The sequence below is a fragment of the Larus michahellis genome, chromosome Z, assembly GCF_964199755.1.
Source record: "Larus michahellis chromosome Z, bLarMic1.1, whole genome shotgun sequence".
In the NCBI taxonomy this organism is placed as follows: Eukaryota; Metazoa; Chordata; class Aves; order Charadriiformes; family Laridae; genus Larus; species Larus michahellis.
Window position 1 is genome coordinate 58,922,721 of NC_133930.1, and position 20,007 is coordinate 58,942,727.

Genomic DNA, 20,007 nt, shown 5'->3' on the forward strand with positions numbered 1-20,007 from the left:
CTCTACCAAGTTGTCCTTCCCAAGAAGGGCTCCACCTCACATCTCAAGCACAGATACAGTGGATAGAAGGTTAAAAAAAGAACAAAGAAAAATTTAAACAGCTCGTTCTCTTGCTTCAGTGTTCACAAAGATTTCTCTCCTTAAGTTTATTATGTGTTTTTAAATATAAAACCCATTCAATTTTATTACTGGACATATCTTGCTTAAAATAAAAAATAAATAAAAATCAAGATACTTGTTTTTCTTCTAGGTCTTCAGACCTCAAGGGTATAGCATAGTAAAAGTCATGCTAATATTTTTTAATAGACAAGTTCCAGAATTCTCATCACTTTAAGTGAGTTAGTAGACATAAAGGAATTAAATTTATTGGTAACTGTGCAAACACAGTTATTATTATGGTTTTTTTCCGGGCAAGATTTTTGAGATCCTGAAGTGAAGGAAAAAATAAATAATTGCTGGCTTCAAAGAATGCATATTCATCAGATGGATTGCTCACGTTTGTACACGTACAAAAGAAACCTTAAGAGTACTAAATGCTATCAGGTTCATATTTATGATTTCTAATTAAACCAAATACCTGGTATTTAAATACATTTAAAATTTAAAGTAATTGCAAAAATTGGTTTAAAAAATTCCCCTTCCCTCTTAAGAGGAATCCTCTGTGAACAGCAGATTCTTAATCTAAACACACACAGTACAATTGATTTACAACAAGATACTGCTGGAAATTATTGTAGTTAAATGATATTAGCCTGTACTACTCATATAATTTAAATTACAGTCAACATCTTTAACCAGAAAGACAAAACAAAATCCCCCAATCAAAATTACAGGAAGGAAAATGAAGTTTATTAACTTCCAGAAAAACACTTGCTTATATAGAAGAGTTTCCTCCATTATATAAAAGGATTATTGGTTATTAGCATAATTCTTTCAACCGTATACATTATGAATTCTCATATACTACAGGAGTTTTAATAAATTATCCCCAGAAACTAGCTGCATCCAAGCTCGACTTAATGTTCTGCATATTTTCTCGACGTTGTTTGGTATAAACATTTGCCTCTCCTTTCTGCAGCCGACGCCTCAGAGCAGACTTTTGTTGTTTGGTCAGTTGACGTTTTATCTTCTGTTTCACCAGTTCCTACAAATAAACAAACAATTCAGTCTCAGAAGTTCATGAAAATCGTGTAGTACTAAGACATGGCACAATGATACTGCATTTTCAGTACCAACGTGAACATGCGTGATCCTAGCAGGAAGACTTCTGAACATGGAGAAGTTATTGATCTCCCAACAGTTAGTGTGAGTAAGCCCATGTCTGTGCTGTGCTGCACTAAGCTACATGTACAGGGCTGTCTTCAGGCCTCTGTTGTGCTGCACAAAGCTGCTGGCAGTAGGATAAACTAAGCCAGCTCCTGCTCAATACTGGCAATTAGGCCTCCTGTGAAGCCCTGCATTTACCTAAAAGTGCAGCAAGAAGTTCTCATGTGAACTTCAGTTCAGCTTTACTGTAGAAACGATGAATAGAGTTGCTTCCTTGTAAGAAAAATCATAAAAAGTTCAAGTGAGTTAAAGAGAGATTATAGGTTGTATAAGAGATTACAAGGTCTGCATGGTGTACTGTGTGTTTCTTAACATTCCAGTTCAACACTAAACCCTCAGGGCTCCCAGCATCTAAAGGGGTGTGGGATTATCTATGCTACTCTCTCCTGATCATCTTAGCTCTAATAAATAGCATTTTAAATCATACCTTATGGAGTTTAAGTGTCTTTCTTATGAGGACCAGAAAGGACTAGCACCTCTCAGTGCAAAACACGTGTTCTACAAAAATTTAAAATCTGATAATATTCTACGCTTGAAGATTAGACAAATGTCTTTTAAAAAAAAAACAACAATAGAACATTTCACATCCAGTAGTAATTATTTAGTTTGTGTCTATTTTTTTTTTAGCATCTTGTTTTTTTCTAAAGTTTGGATTACAAAGATCTGAGCATGATTCTAATGGAAAACAACAACTCTCTATCACAAGTGTGGCTAAAAAAGATGGGCAGTCAGGAGTGATTTACAATTCCTCCTCCAGTTTTCCCCTGTTGTGAGGCACTCTCCTATAAAGAGACTCTAAAGGACTGTCTCATGCCTCTACAGCAAAAGTACTGAAACAGCAACTATTACTTCCATAAAACTGTGGTAGTTTTATGAAATTTCATCTGTTATTTACGATCTATGTTTTCATTCTGAGTTACGCTCTCCATTATGATTACCCACAATAAAAATGAAGCCATAATTTGGTAGACTGTGGCTATGATTTTGTCATTTGGAAAATGATCCCAGCTCAAGCTGCTGCACTGATACAGAGTGCGCACTTGCACATCTTGTCTTAGAACAAAAAAAGAAAGCAAGTTATTTTCATCTAACTATTTCAGCACAACAGAATTATATCTTCTTGGAAATACCAAAGGAGTGTCTTAGTTTTATTATAATTAATAAAGTATTAAAATAAAAAAATCCTCTTAAGGAATAAATCTGCCCTCAATAAAAGATCTGCTGATGGCCAAATAACTGGACAAGAGGAAAAATATCAATCTAATTACATTTCCTTTACATGTACACCAATTTCAGTTGCCTTGTTGTGCTTCCTTGATTGTACTATCAACTCCACTTCACTGCAGCATACGAAGCAGTAAGTTGGTAGGGAGTAAATCATGAACCAGAAAGCCTAACTTTGGCAAGTTATGCTCTTTAAGAATTGCTGTGGCTAACACAGCTAACGTAACAAAATACAAGGTAGTCAATGAACCCAATTACTCAATCCTGATTTCAGCAGCAATCCTGCAGTACTCAGGAAACCACCTGAACAGCAGTTTCCCAAGTTATGACACATGCAGGCTGACACTCGAAATGTGGTTAGAAAACACTTGCATGTGATGTGTCCTTCTTTCCTTGGGTACTTGGTGGCACTCAGTATTTAACCATAAGCTCTTTGGAAATAAAAACTGTAGATTCTCTTTAAAAATATTCCTGAAGAAAAACTGATTAGAACTAATTTAAACTGTTGCACTGATGTTTTTCTTTTGCAAATAAAGTATCTGTTGTTCTGTGTTTTCTATAAGCAGAACCCTGAAAGAAGGCTTCTCTACTTCTCCCACTCCAGTCTAGGACAGATAACTAGTTTATACAAAACTTGCTAGAAGAAATTTTTGGGATTACCAAAATGGGATACCAGAATTTGGGATTACCAAAATGGGATACCAGAATTACCAAAGTGGGATACCAGAAATCTTTGACATGTAATCATCATGTAAATTCCCCAAATCCTATTGCTCAACCACACCACATGGTGGAAAAACTCACTAGTCTTTTGATCATTGTAACTTCTATGTGAGTAAATACTGAGAAATGCTTTGGAGTAAAGAGATTTACATTTTATTATTTAAATTTTTGATCATTCACATCGTTTCCTCTAATGAAATTGCATTAGTGCATAAAAAGATTTGGACAAGCACAGAAAGATACCTTACTTCATGTGGAATAGTTGATGTTCCAAAATTCATGATGCTTTCTCTTTTTGACCTGGTCTCCAAGTAAAGACTGTATCTACTGCTATTACTGCCATTGTTTATATATGCCTATATGAATTCTTTTATGATTGATTTAAAAATCTGCCTATGCTTTACTATGTTTTCTCTGCCACAACCGCAGATGAATGCTAGCAGCAATAACAGGCATAAGCTCTACACAGCCCTGGGGATCTTACTGCACTGCCATTATTCTGCATTTTTAGTTTTGTAATTATTTTCATATGTTACAAATAGGTCATTATACATAACATTTCTTTAGCTCTAACACTCAAAAGTTAAAATAAGATTCAGTAAAGGGCAGAAACAATTTACTCAGCATAAAAGCATGTAAGTGAAAGCATTACGCAAGGTATGATAGAATTTTTTGTGTCTGAATCTCTTGAAAGCTTTTCTGCTAAAGTGTTTTTATCTTTTAGAACAGAAAATTAGGTATATACATGCCATTTATATATTTTTAACACATTTTATGTGTCTGCCGACAGAACATACATACATCCTCTAAATACTCAAAAAGGTTTCTATAGCTACATAACGATCATTGCTACCACCAAGTGGTGTACAAGAATACAATTTTACAATTTCAAGTAATTTCCTTTATAGAACTTAGTAGTACTAATCTTTTTTTTTTCTTCTTTTTTTTTTTTTTAATTCTGCATACTTACATTAGCAAACTAAAAAGAAAAGGAAAAAAAAACAGGAAAAAAAAGAAAAGATTGCAAGGACCAAAAGCTAGGGAATTCCTGGCTCTTGTTTACTTCATACCATAGTTTTAACCCAATCCTTTGTCTCCTTAAGAAGACACAATGCCATCCCATAGAGTAAGAACTGTGATGATGAAGATTAAAATTGTTTGATTTTTCCTTGCATGAAGTCTGGTAAAAAAAAGTCTCAGACAAGATACGAACATGCTCTTCCTTAACATTTATTTACACATGTAAATTTACTAGTTATTGGTATCTTTAAAATACTTATCTTAAAAAAAACAAATCCAAACATGAAAAAGTAAGGCAGCCATCTATTCAATGAATATCACAGCCACCCACACGCACCTTGCGTAAAACACGGCTGCTTCAAAGAACAACTTATCACTTAACAGGACAGTAGCAAAGCCTTTGTTAGAAAAGTACTGAAGCAGTAAGTAGCAGACCGAAAAGACTGTAAACGAGGAAAATCAAGTCTAACCGAAAAAAAAAAATAAAATTGCTCTTGCTGGCACTAGAGGTTTCAGGTATATTGAAATATACTCTAATCAGGCAATAGAAATGCTTTGAAAATACACAACTGAAGAAGTACGTATTTACTTTCGGTAGCTGTTGTGAAGGAGCTGAAACTACATTAACATATTCCCCAAACTAGATTGATTTTCAGAGCTTCTGGTCCTAACTGCAAATAAAAATGAGACTAAACATAGGTACCCATATTTACAATGGCAAGTACGTAGTCTGACCTAATTAAAAAAATACCTCACGAATCAGCTGTGAACTGAAAGGTGTTTTTTCCTGTTTTGTATAAGAACACTTTATAACTAATAAAGAACGTAGGACTTTCTTCCCTTTAAAATGAAAATGCACTTTTAAACATGTGACAGACGTAGCCATACTGACAACTGTATAGTCATGGGTTGAAGCAGACGACATCAAAATCTGCTGAAAATGTTCTGATTTATATAATGCAGAAAGTCAAATAAATTAATATTGCCAAAGAAATCGCTATTGAAGTGAGTTCATGTAACGTTTCAGAAGAGTGTGAAGAAATCTCTAAGATGACAAGTGAAAAAGGCTAAATTAAATCTTGATTCAAGCACCAACTTTTAAAATAAAAACTATTAATTGTAGCTAGCAACAGAAACAAATGAACTGATATCATGTTTGTGCATTAACATACATCAGCCTGTTACTGGCTAAATGAAGAGTTGTTAATGCTGAAGTAGGGCTTTGGTGAAAGGGCAAAGAGCAGTACATGAAGGAAAGTGCTGGAAATCATTGTGTAAACAATTACAGAAGCATCTGTCCTGTTTTTCTGTGGGCATGGAAATGCAAGCCAGAGAGGTACATGGCAAGAGTTTTTTAAAGATAATTAATGCTAGAGAACATTTTTACAAACAGGTACTAACAACTGCGTGCAATGTAACATGCTCTAAGAGTAAACTAGGTAATAACAGTAATATTTACCGCCGGAATGGTTGAACAGCTCCCAACACTTCTGACTGATGTGATACTTTCAGTCCTTGCTCTGTGCTCAGCAATATGAACGACACTCTCTTCATTTCTAAAATACATAAATCAATGTTTTATTCCACTAGCAAGATAAACATCCTTTGCCTTTACGAGCATCATGTTTTAGTCATCTCTTTGAGATATAATCTAAAAACTCACACAGAACATGCAAGTACTACAAACCATTTACATTTTAACACTAGTTGTTCAAAACAGACATTTTATCAATGGAGAATTTGTTGCACAATAGCCACATGTATACCAAGCACATGAAATGAAGCTTCAGAACACTAGAAAAATATATTTCAGATTCTGCACAATGTTTTGACAAGTCATTTCAGTAAAAAGCAAAAGCAGATGAGGGGGAGCATGAACTTTGTATATGCGTCCAGGTGCATGGTGGGCTGGCAAAGTCAGATTTAGAATTTCATGTACAAGGGGCTATCTGAAGGTAAGCAGGAATTTCTAAGTATGTCAGGAAAGGAACTGAAAGCTAGAAAAACAGACAATACTATATATTTGACATACATTCCAAGGAGCCTGTTCTTGCTAACTTCAGCTGAATAAGCAGCAGAATAATCTGGCTTTGAGTCAGAGCATTCAAATTACAATCTTAGTCATAAAAGTTTTTTAGAAGCAGTATCTTAATATCAAGAACTCTTTCACTACCAATATTAACTGAAATAAAGAAAAAGGGAAAAAAATTCCACAATAGAAAATAAGTTGGTCTACGCATTAAACCCAAGACCTGTTCTCTCATTAGATACAACTACGTGCTGGATAACTGATCTGTCACGCCTTACGTATGTAGTACCAATCAACAGCCTGCCTATCACAAGACCAATAGGGACGACATTCACTGCAATGTTTTCACAATAAATTGAATTTTTAGTCTTCAATTTAAACAAGGTTAGCTGAAGACTAGTCCTTTCTGAACTACCTGAAACATTTACATTCAGTTGGGGGAGCTGCTAGACAGTAAATATGAATCTTTACCCGTCATGCATGATGTTCTCGTTTAATGCTGACAAGTCAACTAGATCAGGGCATTTGTCTTCATTCTCTTTATCACTACAGCACCCTTCTTGACCTGTCTGATTTTCGACTTCAGCAGCATTTTTGGTTATGGTTTTGTCCTTAATAAAAACAACTGCAGAACTCCCTCCATCTTCACTTAACTTCCAAAGCATAGTTTGCCCTTCAACTTCTTCTAAGGCTGAACTCAACTTTGACATATTCAGCCTTTGTGTATTTTCACTACTTTCAGTTGTGTCAGCCTCTTCATTGGTACACGTAAAGTTGTTAGAGGTTCTGCTTTCAGAGAAATCACCCATTTCATACATGAAGTCTGCATTGTTTTCTTTATCTTTTGTGAAGAAGTTGAGTTTATTTTCAGCATCTTCTACAAATTCTGATTCTGTTGTATTATCATCCTCATCAGAACCCGGTGGGTAAAGCAGTTCACCATCTTCCTCCATTTCTTTTGCGTAGCCGCTGGCAGCAATCTCTCTATCAAGAGAGCACTCTCTCCTATAAAAGAAGTAAGTTTTCTTTTAATATGCTAAATCATCAAGATACAAATATGCCACATTTTGGATTAAAAATATTAATCAAACTAGACTGTAATTACCTATACTATTAACAAAGAGGATATATTCTGTTGAAACACACAGAACACCACAAGACACTGCTGAACTTTAGGTAAAGTATTAATAGAATTTGACCTGAGAGAAGCAAACTTCTGCAGAAGATTATTACACCTCTATAACCAGCATTTATTTATTTATAGGAAATTACTTTATTTTATCAGGAATACCATTTGGCTTTAAGTTCAAATGATGTTAAAACAAACAGAAGAACAAAGGGTACACTAACACACAGAGACTGATTCAAGTGTGGTAACCCTTTGGAAAACTGCTAGAATGAAATAAAACCCTTTTCACTGCAGCAGCTTCAGTCTTAAAATAAGAAAAATTACTTTTCGAAACAGACGAAAGACACTAAGAAGAAAACTTTGATCATAATAATGTTTGAAGAGGCAGTCACCATATTTACTAGCATTTTAAAAATAAATTTAAAATTGAAACCCAAATTAATCTTCAATATACTAGAACTGCCAGATAGGCTTTGAGAAGAGGAAGAAACCGATTCTGATTTACTACTTGTTTCAAGTTTTGGATCAATCTCTCTTCCTTAGCTGCAAGGGGAAAGACGGAGGAGGCAGCAGCAGATTTTAAAGAGCACTTTAGCTGTTAGAAACCACTTACAGTAACTTTGAAGAAAACACAGTAGGAATGACAAACCCGTAATTTAAAATTGCACAGTTAGGCCTATTTCTTTTTATTTCTCCTACGAGCATTTTTCTCACCAAACCAACACAAATACCATAAATAGGAGAACTCAAATTCATCTGGCAGTTTCTACCTGATGTCTTTGAATGCTGGGAAGAGCTCACTCTCGTAGTTGAAGCGCTTCTTAAAGAACTCCTTAATACAGTTAACATCTCTGTCAAAATACCTGTAAAAAAAACAGAATTGCACAAACACAGAATCAAGGTAATGAATTCTACTGCAATGACAAACTTTTAACCTATGTTTCTTGACTTTTACTGATTTTATTTTAAAATTATTTCTATTAGTGATCCCAAGACAAAAGGCCAGGGAGACAAACTGCTGCAGTAAGCATTTCTAAGCATTTCTTAACTGAACAACACCATTGACTCTGAGAAGCAATTAATTACATATTTATTCTAAACAGACATTTCTACTCACTCATAAATCAAACTATGCCTGGAATGTTATTTGTGCTGCATGACAACAATGGTAGAAAAAGAACCAGAAACAGGCTTATGGAAACAAGTCATGGTTGACTATTTGCTGTCATCAGCACTTGTCAGATTTGCTTTGAAAACATCATTAAATTCGAACCTACCATTCAGCATTTGCATGTGACGTTGATACCATCTGAGGGAAATCAATCATAGTGACATGGTCATCATTATCCAATATGAGATTAAATTCATTGAAATCACCATGAATCAAACCATGATTGGCAAGTTTTACAATCAGATCCATTAATTCACTGTAGACAGAGGCAGGATCTTCAACGTGGCGCACCTGGCACCTGAAAAGTTAAATAAAATGAAATATTCTGAACCTTGAAAGATGTAATTTAAAAATACAGACAAAGTACGTGGAATACATCTGACAGAATGCCAGGGTAATTCAAGCTAAAAGGGCTCTCAGGTGCAACACCCTCCTCAAAGCAGACTCAACTTTGAGATCAGACCAGATTGCTCAGGGCTTTGTCTAGCTGGGGCTTGAAAAATTACAGGGATGGAGAGACACTGTGCAACTTCCCCAAACACCGTGTGCCACGGCCTCACTGTCCTCGATTGGAGAAAATGTCTCCTTATATCCAGGCTAAATCTCATTTCAACTTATGCTCATTGTATCCCATCAGGCACCGCTGTCATAATGCATTATTTAAATAATGGATCCGCAAATTTTTTATGTCTCTCCTGTTTTAAGTAATCTTATAGTCTCAGTAGGAACCAGGTCTTCCTGTATTCAAATTCAAATGCCCCACGGCATTTTCTTTTACAAAAACATATTTTCTAGACCAAGTAAGGAAACAAAAAAAAGAAAGAAAAAAGCTTAAAGTGTTCCTGAATGTATACCTAAGAAAGCAAAGTACCTTTGGAGGCAAAATACAGATCATCTGGTCTTTAGAAACAACCCAAGTAAACTGGTAGTTATCTTATTGTACTATAAACTGTCAAAAACTGGTTGGCATTTACAGTTATCATGAGATATTTTGGTCCGAATGCAGCACTACAGTATTATGAGAATGGATCGTTTGTGCAGCACAAAGAACAAACAATGGAAGTCTAGCAGCTCTGTAACAGGCTCCTGTTAAACACCTTCATACCAAAATTAATTGGTGACACTTCTCTCAGCCACAGGCCTGGATAATCAAAGGCAAATCATGCCTGACAAATCTGGTGGCCTTCTATGATGTTGCCACAGCATTGTGGATAAGGGGAGAGCAACCGACATCATCTTCCTGGACTTATGCAAAGTGTTTGACACTGTCCCGCACGACATCCTGGTCTCTAAATTGGAAAAGCATGGATTTGATGGATGGCCCACTTGGTGGTAAGGAACTGTCTAGATGGCTACACTCAAAGGGTTGCAGTCTATGGCTCAATGTCGACATGGAAACCGGTGACAAATGGCGTTCCTCAGGGGTCAGTACAGGGACCAGTGCTGTTTAACATCTTGTCAGTGACACGGACAGTAGGACTGAGTGCACCCTCAGCAAGTTTGCCAATGACACCAAGCTGTGTGGCACAGCTGACACGCTGGAGGGGAAGGGATGCCATCCAGAGGGACCTTGACAGGCTTGAGAGGTGGGCCTGTAAGAACCTCATGAAGTTCAACCAGGCCAAGTGCAAGGTCCCGCCCCTGGGTCATGGCAATCCCAGGCACAAATACAGGTTGGGCGGAGAATGGCTTGACAGCAGCCCTGAGGAGAAGGACTTGGGGGTGCTGGTAGACGAGAAGCTCAACATGAGCAGGCAATGCGCACTTGCATCCCAGAAAGCCAACCGCATCCTGGGCTGCATCAAAAGAAGCGTGGCCAGCATGTCGAGGGAGGTGATTCTGCCCCTCTACTCTGTTCTGGTGAGACCCCACCTGGAGTACTGTATCCAGCTCTGGAGTCCTCAACACAAGGCGGCCACGGACCTACTAGAACAGGTCCAGCAGAGGGCCACGAAGATGACCAATGGGCTGGAGAACCTATGCTATGAGGACAGGCTGAGAGAGTTCGGGTTGTTCAGCCTGGAGAAGAGAAGGCTCCGCTGAGACCTTATAGCGGCCTTCCAGTACCTAAAGGGGGCCTACAGGAAGGATGGGGAGGGACTCTTTATCAGGGAGTGTTATGATAGGACATGGGATAACAGCCTCAGACTGAAAGAGGGTAGATTTAGATTGGATATCAGGAAGAAATTCTTTCTGGTAAGGGTGGTGAGGCACTGGAACAGGTTGCCCAGGGAAGCTGTCAATGTCCCATCCCTGGAGGTGTTCAAGGCCAGGCTGGATGGGGCTTTGAGCAGCCTGGTCTAGTGGGAGGTGTCCCTGCCCATGGCAGGGGTGTTGGAACTAGATGATCTTTAAGGTCCCTTCCAACCCGAACCATTCTATGATTCTGTGTGATTCTGTGATCATAAGATGTCCTGCTAGCTCGTTGAATTTGGAAGTCATGTTAACTGGTATCTTCTGAGATCAGAATCTCAGGTGCCAGGGAGCACGGGTAAGGGCTGGAGCAAGGAAGATGTACCCTTGGTGGAAGTGCATCAGTTCAGGGAATACTTCAGCAAACTGGGCATACAAAAGTCCACTGACCCTGATGGGATGTACCCCAAGCACTGAGATAGGTGGCAGGTGTCATTGCACAGCTACTTTTGATAATTGCTGACCAATCATGGCAATTGGGAGAAGTATATGAAGACTGGAGAAAGGCAACGTCACTCCCACCTTCAAGAAGGGCAAGAAGAAGGATCCAGGCAACTATAGGCTGGGCAGCCTCACCATGAGCCCTGGGAAGGTGATGGAGCTGCTAATCCTGGAAACCACTGTCAGGCACATTAGGGACAGAAAAATAATCCAGAGTAGTCAACTTCACCATGGAAGTCATGCTTGACCAACTTGATAAACTTATGTAATGAAGTGACTGGCCTGCTAGATGCGGGGACAGCAGTGGGTATTATCTGCCTGGACTTCAGTAACCTGACACTGTCTCCTGTAAGGTTCTCATAGAGAAGCTGCTGATGTACAGTCTGGATGTCCAGACACTGAGGTGGTTTGAAAATTGCCTGAATGGCTGTGCACAAAGTCTCACTGGAGGCCAGGGACTAGCAGTGTACCCCAGCAATCAAAAGTGGTTACAGTGCTGTTTAACATCTTCATTAATGAGCTGGACAACGGGGCAGAATTTGCAGATGACAGCAGTGTTGCTGATACGCCAGAGGGTTGTGCTGCCATTCAGAGGGAACTCAACAAGCTGAAGAAATGGGCCAGCATGAACCTCATCAAATTCAATGAGCAGTGCAAAGTCCTGCTTATCGGGAAGGAACAACCTCATACATCAGTACACACTGGGTGTCACCCACCTGGAAAGCAGCTTGGTAGAAAAGGACCTGGAGGTCTTGGTGGTTACCAAGTTGAGCATGAGCCACCAATGTGTCCTCGCTGCAAAGGCGGCTAATGATATCCTGGGCTGCATTAGCCAAAGCATTGCCAGCAGGTTGAGGGAGGTGATTATTCACATGTGGTGAGGGCATACTCCGTACACTTGGAGTACTGTGTCCAGTTCTGGCCTGCCCAGTACAAGAGAAACATGGACATACTGGGGAGAGTCCAATGAAGGGCCACAAGGATGATTACGGGATTGTAGCATGTGAAAAGGCTGAGAGCTGGAACTGTTCAGCTTGGAGAAGAGAAGGCGGCTCGGGGGGATCTCATCAAAGTATATAAATACTTGAAGGGAGGGTGCAAAGAGGACAGAGCCAGGCTTTTTTCAGTGATGCCCAGTGACAGGACAAGAGCCAATGGGCAAAAACTGAAACACGGGACAGTGCTTGAACATAAGCATTTTTGTCGCTGTGAGAGTGACTGAGCACTGGCACACACTGCCCAAAGAAGTTGTGGAGTCTCCCTCTTCAGAGATATTCAAAAGTCATTTGTACGTTGTCCTTGACAACTAGCTCTGAGTGGCCCTGCTCAAGCAGGGAAGTCAGGCTAGCTGACCTCCAGAGGTCCCTTCCAATTTCAACCGTTCTGTGATTCTGTGACAAGTGAAATAAAGTAGGCAGACTAGGAGAACTAAGTCCAATTTGGCAGGAACTTTGGAGAGCCCTGTACTTGTCAAAGAGAGCATAACAATTGTTTACCTTAAGTCACCAACTCCGCACCAGTTTTTCAACTCAGGCAATGGACAACAGCGAAACTGGGAACAGGCTATAGGTGGCCCTGCCTGAGCAGCATGTTTGGGCCAAATAACTGCTAGAGGTGCCTTCCAACCTCAACTATTGGGAGATTCTTTGATTTGGCATATTTGAAATAATTTTCATCCACTGCCTATCTCCTTCAGGTTAGAATCACGAAACAGGGAGAGTATGATAAACTTCCACTGCCGATGTCCACATGGAACTTTAAGCGCTCCATGTACATGATGGATATGGAATTATTTAAAAATGAAGGTGGGGAGACAGAATATAATGAACTCTTCCCTGTTAAGTCTTCAAATACTATGCTTTGGAATAACTCCTTTGTTATTAAACTGCCCACTTTACATGTTGTGGGCATGGACTGTTTTGCTCTAGAACTTTAAATCTCTAGGTTATTCTACCTTATATCGAGTATACAGGCTTTTTGCATTCTGCTCTGCAAACAAAACAAACCATCCCTTCATGTACAAACTTCAATGATATGTAGCGTTTCTAATGTTGAACAACTGAAGCAAAGTAACCTTCCTTGAAGAAGCAAAACCAGATTATACATGGTATTCTGTATAAACAGACCAGAAGTTCTAAAACAGTGAGTCATAATCTTACCTGAGTTAACAAAGCAAGGATCATGAACTGGAGCTCAGAACATGAAGGATATTATATTCAATATTGTATATATCCAATAAAATACAGAATACACAATTTCTGTGTAGAAACTAGTACTAACTAGTAACTAAGAATTAACAACTGTAGCAATACTAACACATTGCTCTTTTGATGTATTCCTTACTTTAAAAATTAGTCTATTTAACCAGTCTGTGGACTAAGAACGTAACAATTCCTCTGAATGAAGACATAAGAGAAGCAAGACTATAACTAAGCAGACTGCTAGTGAGTGTACGCCAAAGAGCATTGCTCAGCATTAAGTCAGAATTCACTAACATGATGATGAAAAAGCCTAACCCTGTTACCTTACTGAATCTAACATTGTTAGGATTTCTATAACACAGAGATTTCAAGCTTCAGTACTTACAAAGGATAGCCATCAATAAGTTCCATAACAACTGCATGCCTGTTGTAGTCTACAGGTTTTGGAACAGGAAATTTTCTGTCATGTAAAGCCTGGAAAGAGACAACACACTGAAGAATTAAAATTAAATAGTTATGAAAACATTACATACATTGTCAAACTGATGTCTAAGACAAGCACTAAATATTATTGTGGACATTAGTCAAATGCTAACTGCATACATCAAATCACGTGCTTAAGAAGGAAGACAGCATAACAGCCATTTCAACTTTCACTACAAAAACAAGTAAAACTTTTAAATTTAGACATGAAGCGCACTGCTGTATTGTCTTTAGTTTAATTATTGTGCATCTGGAAGAAAACCACAAGAGAATGGAAACATGATTGACTCATACCTGGTCTGCTACCCCAAATAATCAAGAGTAGGTAACAGAGAATAGGGTGTCAGGCATTAGAAAAAAATTCCACACTAAGTTGCTTCCAATAAAGTTCTGCCTGACTAGTTAACCTATACTCAGTTGCTCTAATACAAAAGTTTATTCTTAAATATCAATAACCAGCATTACAGCACACTAAAGATTAACCAAAGGTAAGTCATAATATTTTGAAGCTCTCTGGTTTGCCTTTTTTAACGTAAATTTAGTCATTCACTTGACCCACTCAACTTCTTTATGGGTTCATTCCCTTTTTACTCATTCTCTTGTCGACAGTGAATTTTTCCAAGATAGAATTCTAAGTTGAAGCAACATAAATACAGCTTTTGTTACTTAAATATTACACTATTATCACTTTTCAGCACACAATTAACCCTCCCCCAACATTCTTGTCAGGGAAATTGACACCCACAATTTTATGTCTACAAGTCCTGACCACATAATGCTTCACCAGTTGGATCAGCTAGACCAAAACAGAGGTTTTAAATTATGTTAACAGTTTTTTCTCTCTGTGTGGAGGCCACTGGTAGAACCTATCAAGGTTTGTTAAGAGAAACAAGAAAATACTACTTAATGTATATAGTAATGTTGAATAGCACAAAAGAAGGCAAAACTAGTTTTTTTTTTTTACAAATAATTATTTTTCCACTATAAACTTTATTATCAATTACTAGATAACATCTGGAATTTTTTTAAAGCAGGTCAAAAAATATGGAACTCTGCAAACAGGAATATATGCTTGGAAATTAAATCTTTTTCCACAATATAGAACAAAGTGTGTCTTTTCAGATTAGAATACCAGTCTGGACTGAAAGATTTCCCTCAACAGCACAGCAACAACTGAAAAAATAAATAAGTGAATTAAAAAAAAAATATTCTTATAAGTAACTGTAATTCCTTACTTTTAAAGGTGTTTTTGCAAGCTTATGCAATAACTTTCAAAGGAAAACCATCAGAACTGGTGATATATAAATTATCTACCCATGAATAACAATGTCAATTTACAATTCTCCCATGACACCTGCTTCTGTTCTGCATGACTTCCATGGCAAAGCTTCATTTTGTCATTGGAAAGCATACAAAACACATAGCATTGAAATTCTCTGAAATGTATACTTTAAGTCCATTAGGGGAAAAAAAAAAAGTGTAAAACCTACCAGCACTGCAAACAGAAACTGATGAAAAGAGAGTCTGAAAATATGTTCCAGTCTACTATGTCATTGCTGATACTGTGTGAATGGCCACCTACCTTCATATAGGCAAACTCCTTCATTGCTGCTAGCCGGGATAAATACAGCCATGACATTTTATGCCTGTGCTTGTGGTAGTCACGTTTATTTTTCAGACTGCGAAAGGAAGTTCTTCCAAGCCTATGTAATTTCAATGCGAACTGTTGCTCCTCTTCATTTGCAACAATATAGATATCTAGAAGACATAATAATGACACCAATTGAATAAATTATATCTAACAAGCTAGTATCTAATGAAAAAGTGCAGTAATAAGTTTGTTATTTCACTTCTCACAATTACTATTTCTGGCATAGAAAGTCCTACTACAGTTAGTAAAGACAGATAAAATTACATATTGTGTGTTAGAGACTTGAACAAGAAGAAATTATTGTAAAGAGATCACGGTACTCCATTAGAAGAAATACTGATGGGATCCGAGACATCTTTCAGAGTAGGAGATCTTAAGATTCCTATATTCATGTTAACATCTCACGCTACCTGCACAGCAAAGAACAAATACAAGCTATCCTGGCAAAATATCTAGGGCAGATGCTGGTGTTCTTAATCACACTCTGGAAAAGCCGCCTTCTTTCTACTGAGTGGACAGACAACCCAAGGGACCAGCTTCTTAATTTACAGTGTTAACAAATAGCCTATGTTTCATTTCTACCGTTTGTCCCCAACAATACCCTTCTCATTGTTCAATTACACAAGTTACATTCTGTGTCAAATTACAATATACATGAACGTAAGAGGAACCAAGGTAGTACTCCGATAGATTTGAGACTATTTTACTTTACTTATTTCTAAGTGGTATGAAAAAATGTAATCATCTTTTTTGCTAAAATAGTTCAAAACTCTTCACAAAGCGTGAACAAACAGCATCTGCCTACAAAGTACCGTTTTAAGTGACAAACCAAGAATCAGACAAAATGGTCAAAGTAGAATAACACTCTTGTGAAAAAATATTCAAATGCAGCCAGAAGCCTCACATGGCATTTCAACAAGTGACCCATAAATCTTGGTGTTTGACAGATTAACTGACATGACTATCCAGAGGAAAACTTACCTAGTTTCTAGCAAAACATTTGGAACATTACAGCTGTGTTTGATTAAAAAAAATTACTGAAAATGTTTTTTACACTTACCTGATTCTTTGCCAACACCCATCTGGTTTCCAACAGAATTTATGACTTGTCGGGAAGATAGAGTTTTCAAAGCAAGGTAATCATATCCTGCATTAGTTAACCGATAACCCTGGACAGCTAGGCAAGAATAAAATATAAAACATTTCATTTTTCATTATGTAATACATTACATTTATAGTAAGTATCAATTTAGCCTTGTTTCTTGTTTCAGCATACAGTACACAACACCGAAGTAGTATTTCACCTGTTGGGTAATATCAGCCCAATCTGACAGAATGGTAAAGATGTTTAAATTCCTGCAAGTTTTATGAAAACTGACAACTGGGCAAAAGACAGACATGCTGCTAGCCCCTCTCTAATAGAGGCAATGTCAGTACTTTAAATACCCTGGGAAAACCCAAGGAGCATTTTGGAAGATACACATGTAGGGATCTGATTGTTGTGATGATCTGAAGAACTGGGACAAAAAGGATAGGAATTTCCTGTAGACTCCTACAGTATGTTTACAAAGCCAGATGCAACTAAAAGGCTGAAGGAAATGGGGAAAGGCCTGCACAACTACTATTTATCACATGACAGGGAAGAAAAACTACTTTAGTAGCTGTTTCTGAGGGGGTGAAACTGTCATGGCTTTTGCAGTCTGCTCCAGTTTCTGTACTATAAGACTCTAACTCATCTGGGTTGATCCACAGAATCACAGAATGGTTACAGTTGGAAGGGACCTTAAAAGATTATCCTGTTCCAACCCCCCTGCCCTGGGCAGGGACACCTCCCACTAGACCAGGCTGCTCAAAGCCCCATCCAGCCTGGCCTTGAACACGTCCAGGGATGGGGCAGCCACAGCTTCCCTGGGCAGCCTGTTCCAGTGCCTCACCACCCTTACCAGAAAGAACTTCTTCCTGATAACTAATCTAAATCTCCCATCTTTCACTTTAGAACCATTACCCCTCGTCCTATCACTACACTCCCTGATAAAGAGTCCCTCCTCATCTTTCCTGTAGGCTCCGTTTAAGTACTGGAAGGCTGCAATAAGGTCTCAGCGGAGCCTTCTCTTCTTCAGGCTGAACAACAGCACTCTCAGCCTGTCTTCACTGGAGAGGTGCTCCAGCCCTTTGATCATCTTTGTGGCTCTCCTCTGGACTCGCTCCAACCAGTCCATGTTCTTCTTACATTGTGGGTTCCAGAACTGGAGCACTGCTGTATGCATTATATTAACTAATGATTCTTTTATCTTACTTTGGTGACTGAGCAAAAAAGAAAGTTAAGTCTTCATCTCTTTTCTGCCTTTCATTTTTAATAGAACTGTCTAGATTGGAAGGGACCTTTAAGATCATTGAGTCCAACCATCAACCTAACACTGACAAAACCACCACTAAACCACATCCCTAAGCACCACGTCTACCCGTCTTTTAAGTACCTCCAGGGATGGCGATTCCACCACTTTCCTGGGCAGCCTGTTCCAATGTTTGACAACCCTTTTGATGAAGAAATTTTTCTTAATATCCAATCTAAACCTCCCCTGGCGTAACTTGAGGCCGTTTCCTCTTGACCTATCGCTTGTTACTTGGAAGAGGAGAGTGACCCCAAGCAACAATCTTTACAGGCATGAGCAGCTCAGCAGACAACTACAGCATTTGGTGCTGCACAAATACATATTCCCAAGTCAGGTCCAAGAGAAGTTAAGGCTAGAAAGTGCTCTGGATGCTCACACATTTCAACCTGTCGTATTTCTGCAAGTAACATTATGATGCATTGGGGAGAGAATGAGAGAGGGAGCCCAACACAAAATTCAAACTCACTTTTAGTTCGTTCATAAGCTAGAAGTTTGTGCTTCACCAACTCTCTCAAAATTTTATTACAGCCACCATGTTTAAGGCTGGCAATGGAAGCAATTAAGCTAGCAGGAACTATTTCATGGTTCTTCATGCCCATTTCCACCTAAAAGAGTAAATAAAAATAGACTTGTTAGCCCCTGTGTTCAACAATGAAATAATACCACATCCCACTTGAGACTAAAATCAGTTGTCACGGGTGCGTTATTGCTTTTTATGATTTAACCAAACCGTTTAATATGCATCATTGCCCCTTAACAGCCTTTATATAATTCAGCCTCGAAACTTCTACAGTACTGGCCAAAAGATGAATGGCTAAGTACATTTCAGTCTCAAAAGTGGACAAGGGAGCTGTTCCACATTTTTAACATGAGAGTCTCTTCTCATAATTACCCAGCCATGGCTCAATTTGCCTTCCCACCAGTACTTCTGCTGTCAGTACAGTCAGACAGCTCAACTGGCGAGGCTTGCATTTACCATGCAGCTTGCCACGGCAGCACGCCGCGCCCTGGTAAACCTCTGCTTGCTCCTCGTTAGACTGGGTGCCACAAGTTACCGGCACGCGTGGAGAAACTGGTGAGGGCACCTTACTGGGCGGCCACCACCGGAGCAGCCCCAGCGACCGCCCTGCCAAGGATCCCTCCGAGGAGGCGGGCTGAAGGCACGCACAGCACGACCTGGGCCCTCCCCACCGGGAAACACCAACACCGGACCTGAGGGGAGCCAGCGAGAACAGGAGCAGGTCCCACCCCCCTGAAGCCTTTCTTCCGCTGCCGTCTGCGACGCAACCAACCCGGTCCCCCATCCGCGCACGGACCCTGCCCGACTCCGCTTAGCTAACCGACCACGCGGAATGCCATGCGCACGGCTGCACTGCGCAGGCCTCCCCCCCTCTCCTGCGCCCCCAGCCGGCCTCCCTCCCGGCTCACCGCTGTCAGGACCCTGAAGTGCTCCCTGGAGAGGTACCGAAGCATCACCACGTTCAGCTTCCCCATGACCGCTGCGGCCGGTACGCGCCAGCGGCGCGAAGAGCCGTCGGAGTCCGGCGAGGAGCACAGCTAGGCCACTCGGCTCCTGCGGAAACGCGCCAGCAGCGCGACCTTCCTCACACGCATGCGCAGAGCTCTCAGCAGGGCGGCAGCGAGCACCGCCCAGGCCGGAGTGCTGCGCGTTTGGGTCCTGGCAGCTGCATACAAGCTCGTGTCGTCGGCCGGATCTTTGCGCGCTTCATTCATCACTGAGTCGTTATCGACTGGAAAATGATATAGAACAAGCCTCTGCGCCGCAACTGGCTCTACCTCTCTCCGTACTGCGAATTAGCCAAGTTGGGTGGTTTGTGCATCTGCCAAGACCGACTCCCTCGAAGAAACCACTCTTGGGAGAGGCGGGGAGAGCACCCGCCTCGCCCCGCGGCGGCGCCAGCACGAACGACCTAGCGCCACTCCGACGTCACCCCCGGCCCCGCGCGCCCGCCCGGCGCCCGCGCAGAAGGCGGGCACGGGGGCGCTGTGAGGCCCTCCGTGC

The 20,007-nt window shown here is 39.9% G+C and overlaps 1 protein-coding gene across 2 annotated transcripts; it reads right to left on the minus strand.

Annotated features, from left to right (window-relative positions):
• Nucleotides 1–534: 534 nt before the first annotated feature.
• Nucleotides 535–19,611, minus strand: RIOK2 (RIO kinase 2). Of its 2 annotated transcripts, none has more exons than XM_074570141.1 (10): nt 19,413–19,611; nt 18,451–18,589; nt 16,652–16,768; nt 15,523–15,698; nt 13,843–13,931; nt 8,729–8,920; nt 8,222–8,314; nt 7,139–7,327; nt 5,753–5,849; nt 535–1,144 (listed from the first exon to the last, which is right to left on the minus strand). In XM_074570141.1, exons 1-10 carry the CDS (start codon nt 19,476–19,478, stop codon nt 983–985), a joined length of 1,320 nt encoding a protein of 439 aa, XP_074426242.1. In that variant the 5' UTR covers nt 19,479–19,611; the 3' UTR covers nt 535–982. The 2 variants fall into 2 exon arrangements, with proteins under 2 accessions (XP_074426242.1, XP_074426241.1); XM_074570140.1 differs by having other exon boundaries at nt 6,794–7,327.
• Nucleotides 19,612–20,007: the final 396 nt, after the last annotated feature.

Bases quoted from the DNA above. Each gene is read 5' to 3' on its own strand.
- RIOK2 (XM_074570140.1), bottom strand. From the start codon at position 19,478: ATGGGGAAGCTGAACGTGGTGATGCTTCGGTACCTCTCCAGGGAGCAC. The intron at 8,921-13,842 runs GTAAGTACTGAA...TTAACTTTTCAG, and splicing joins CTTATTGATGGCTATCCTTT to GTGCCAGGTGCGCCACGTTG. The intron at 7,328-8,221 runs GTAGAAACTGCC...CTTCTTTTATAG, and splicing joins CCAGCATTCAAAGACATCAG to GAGAGAGTGCTCTCTTGATA.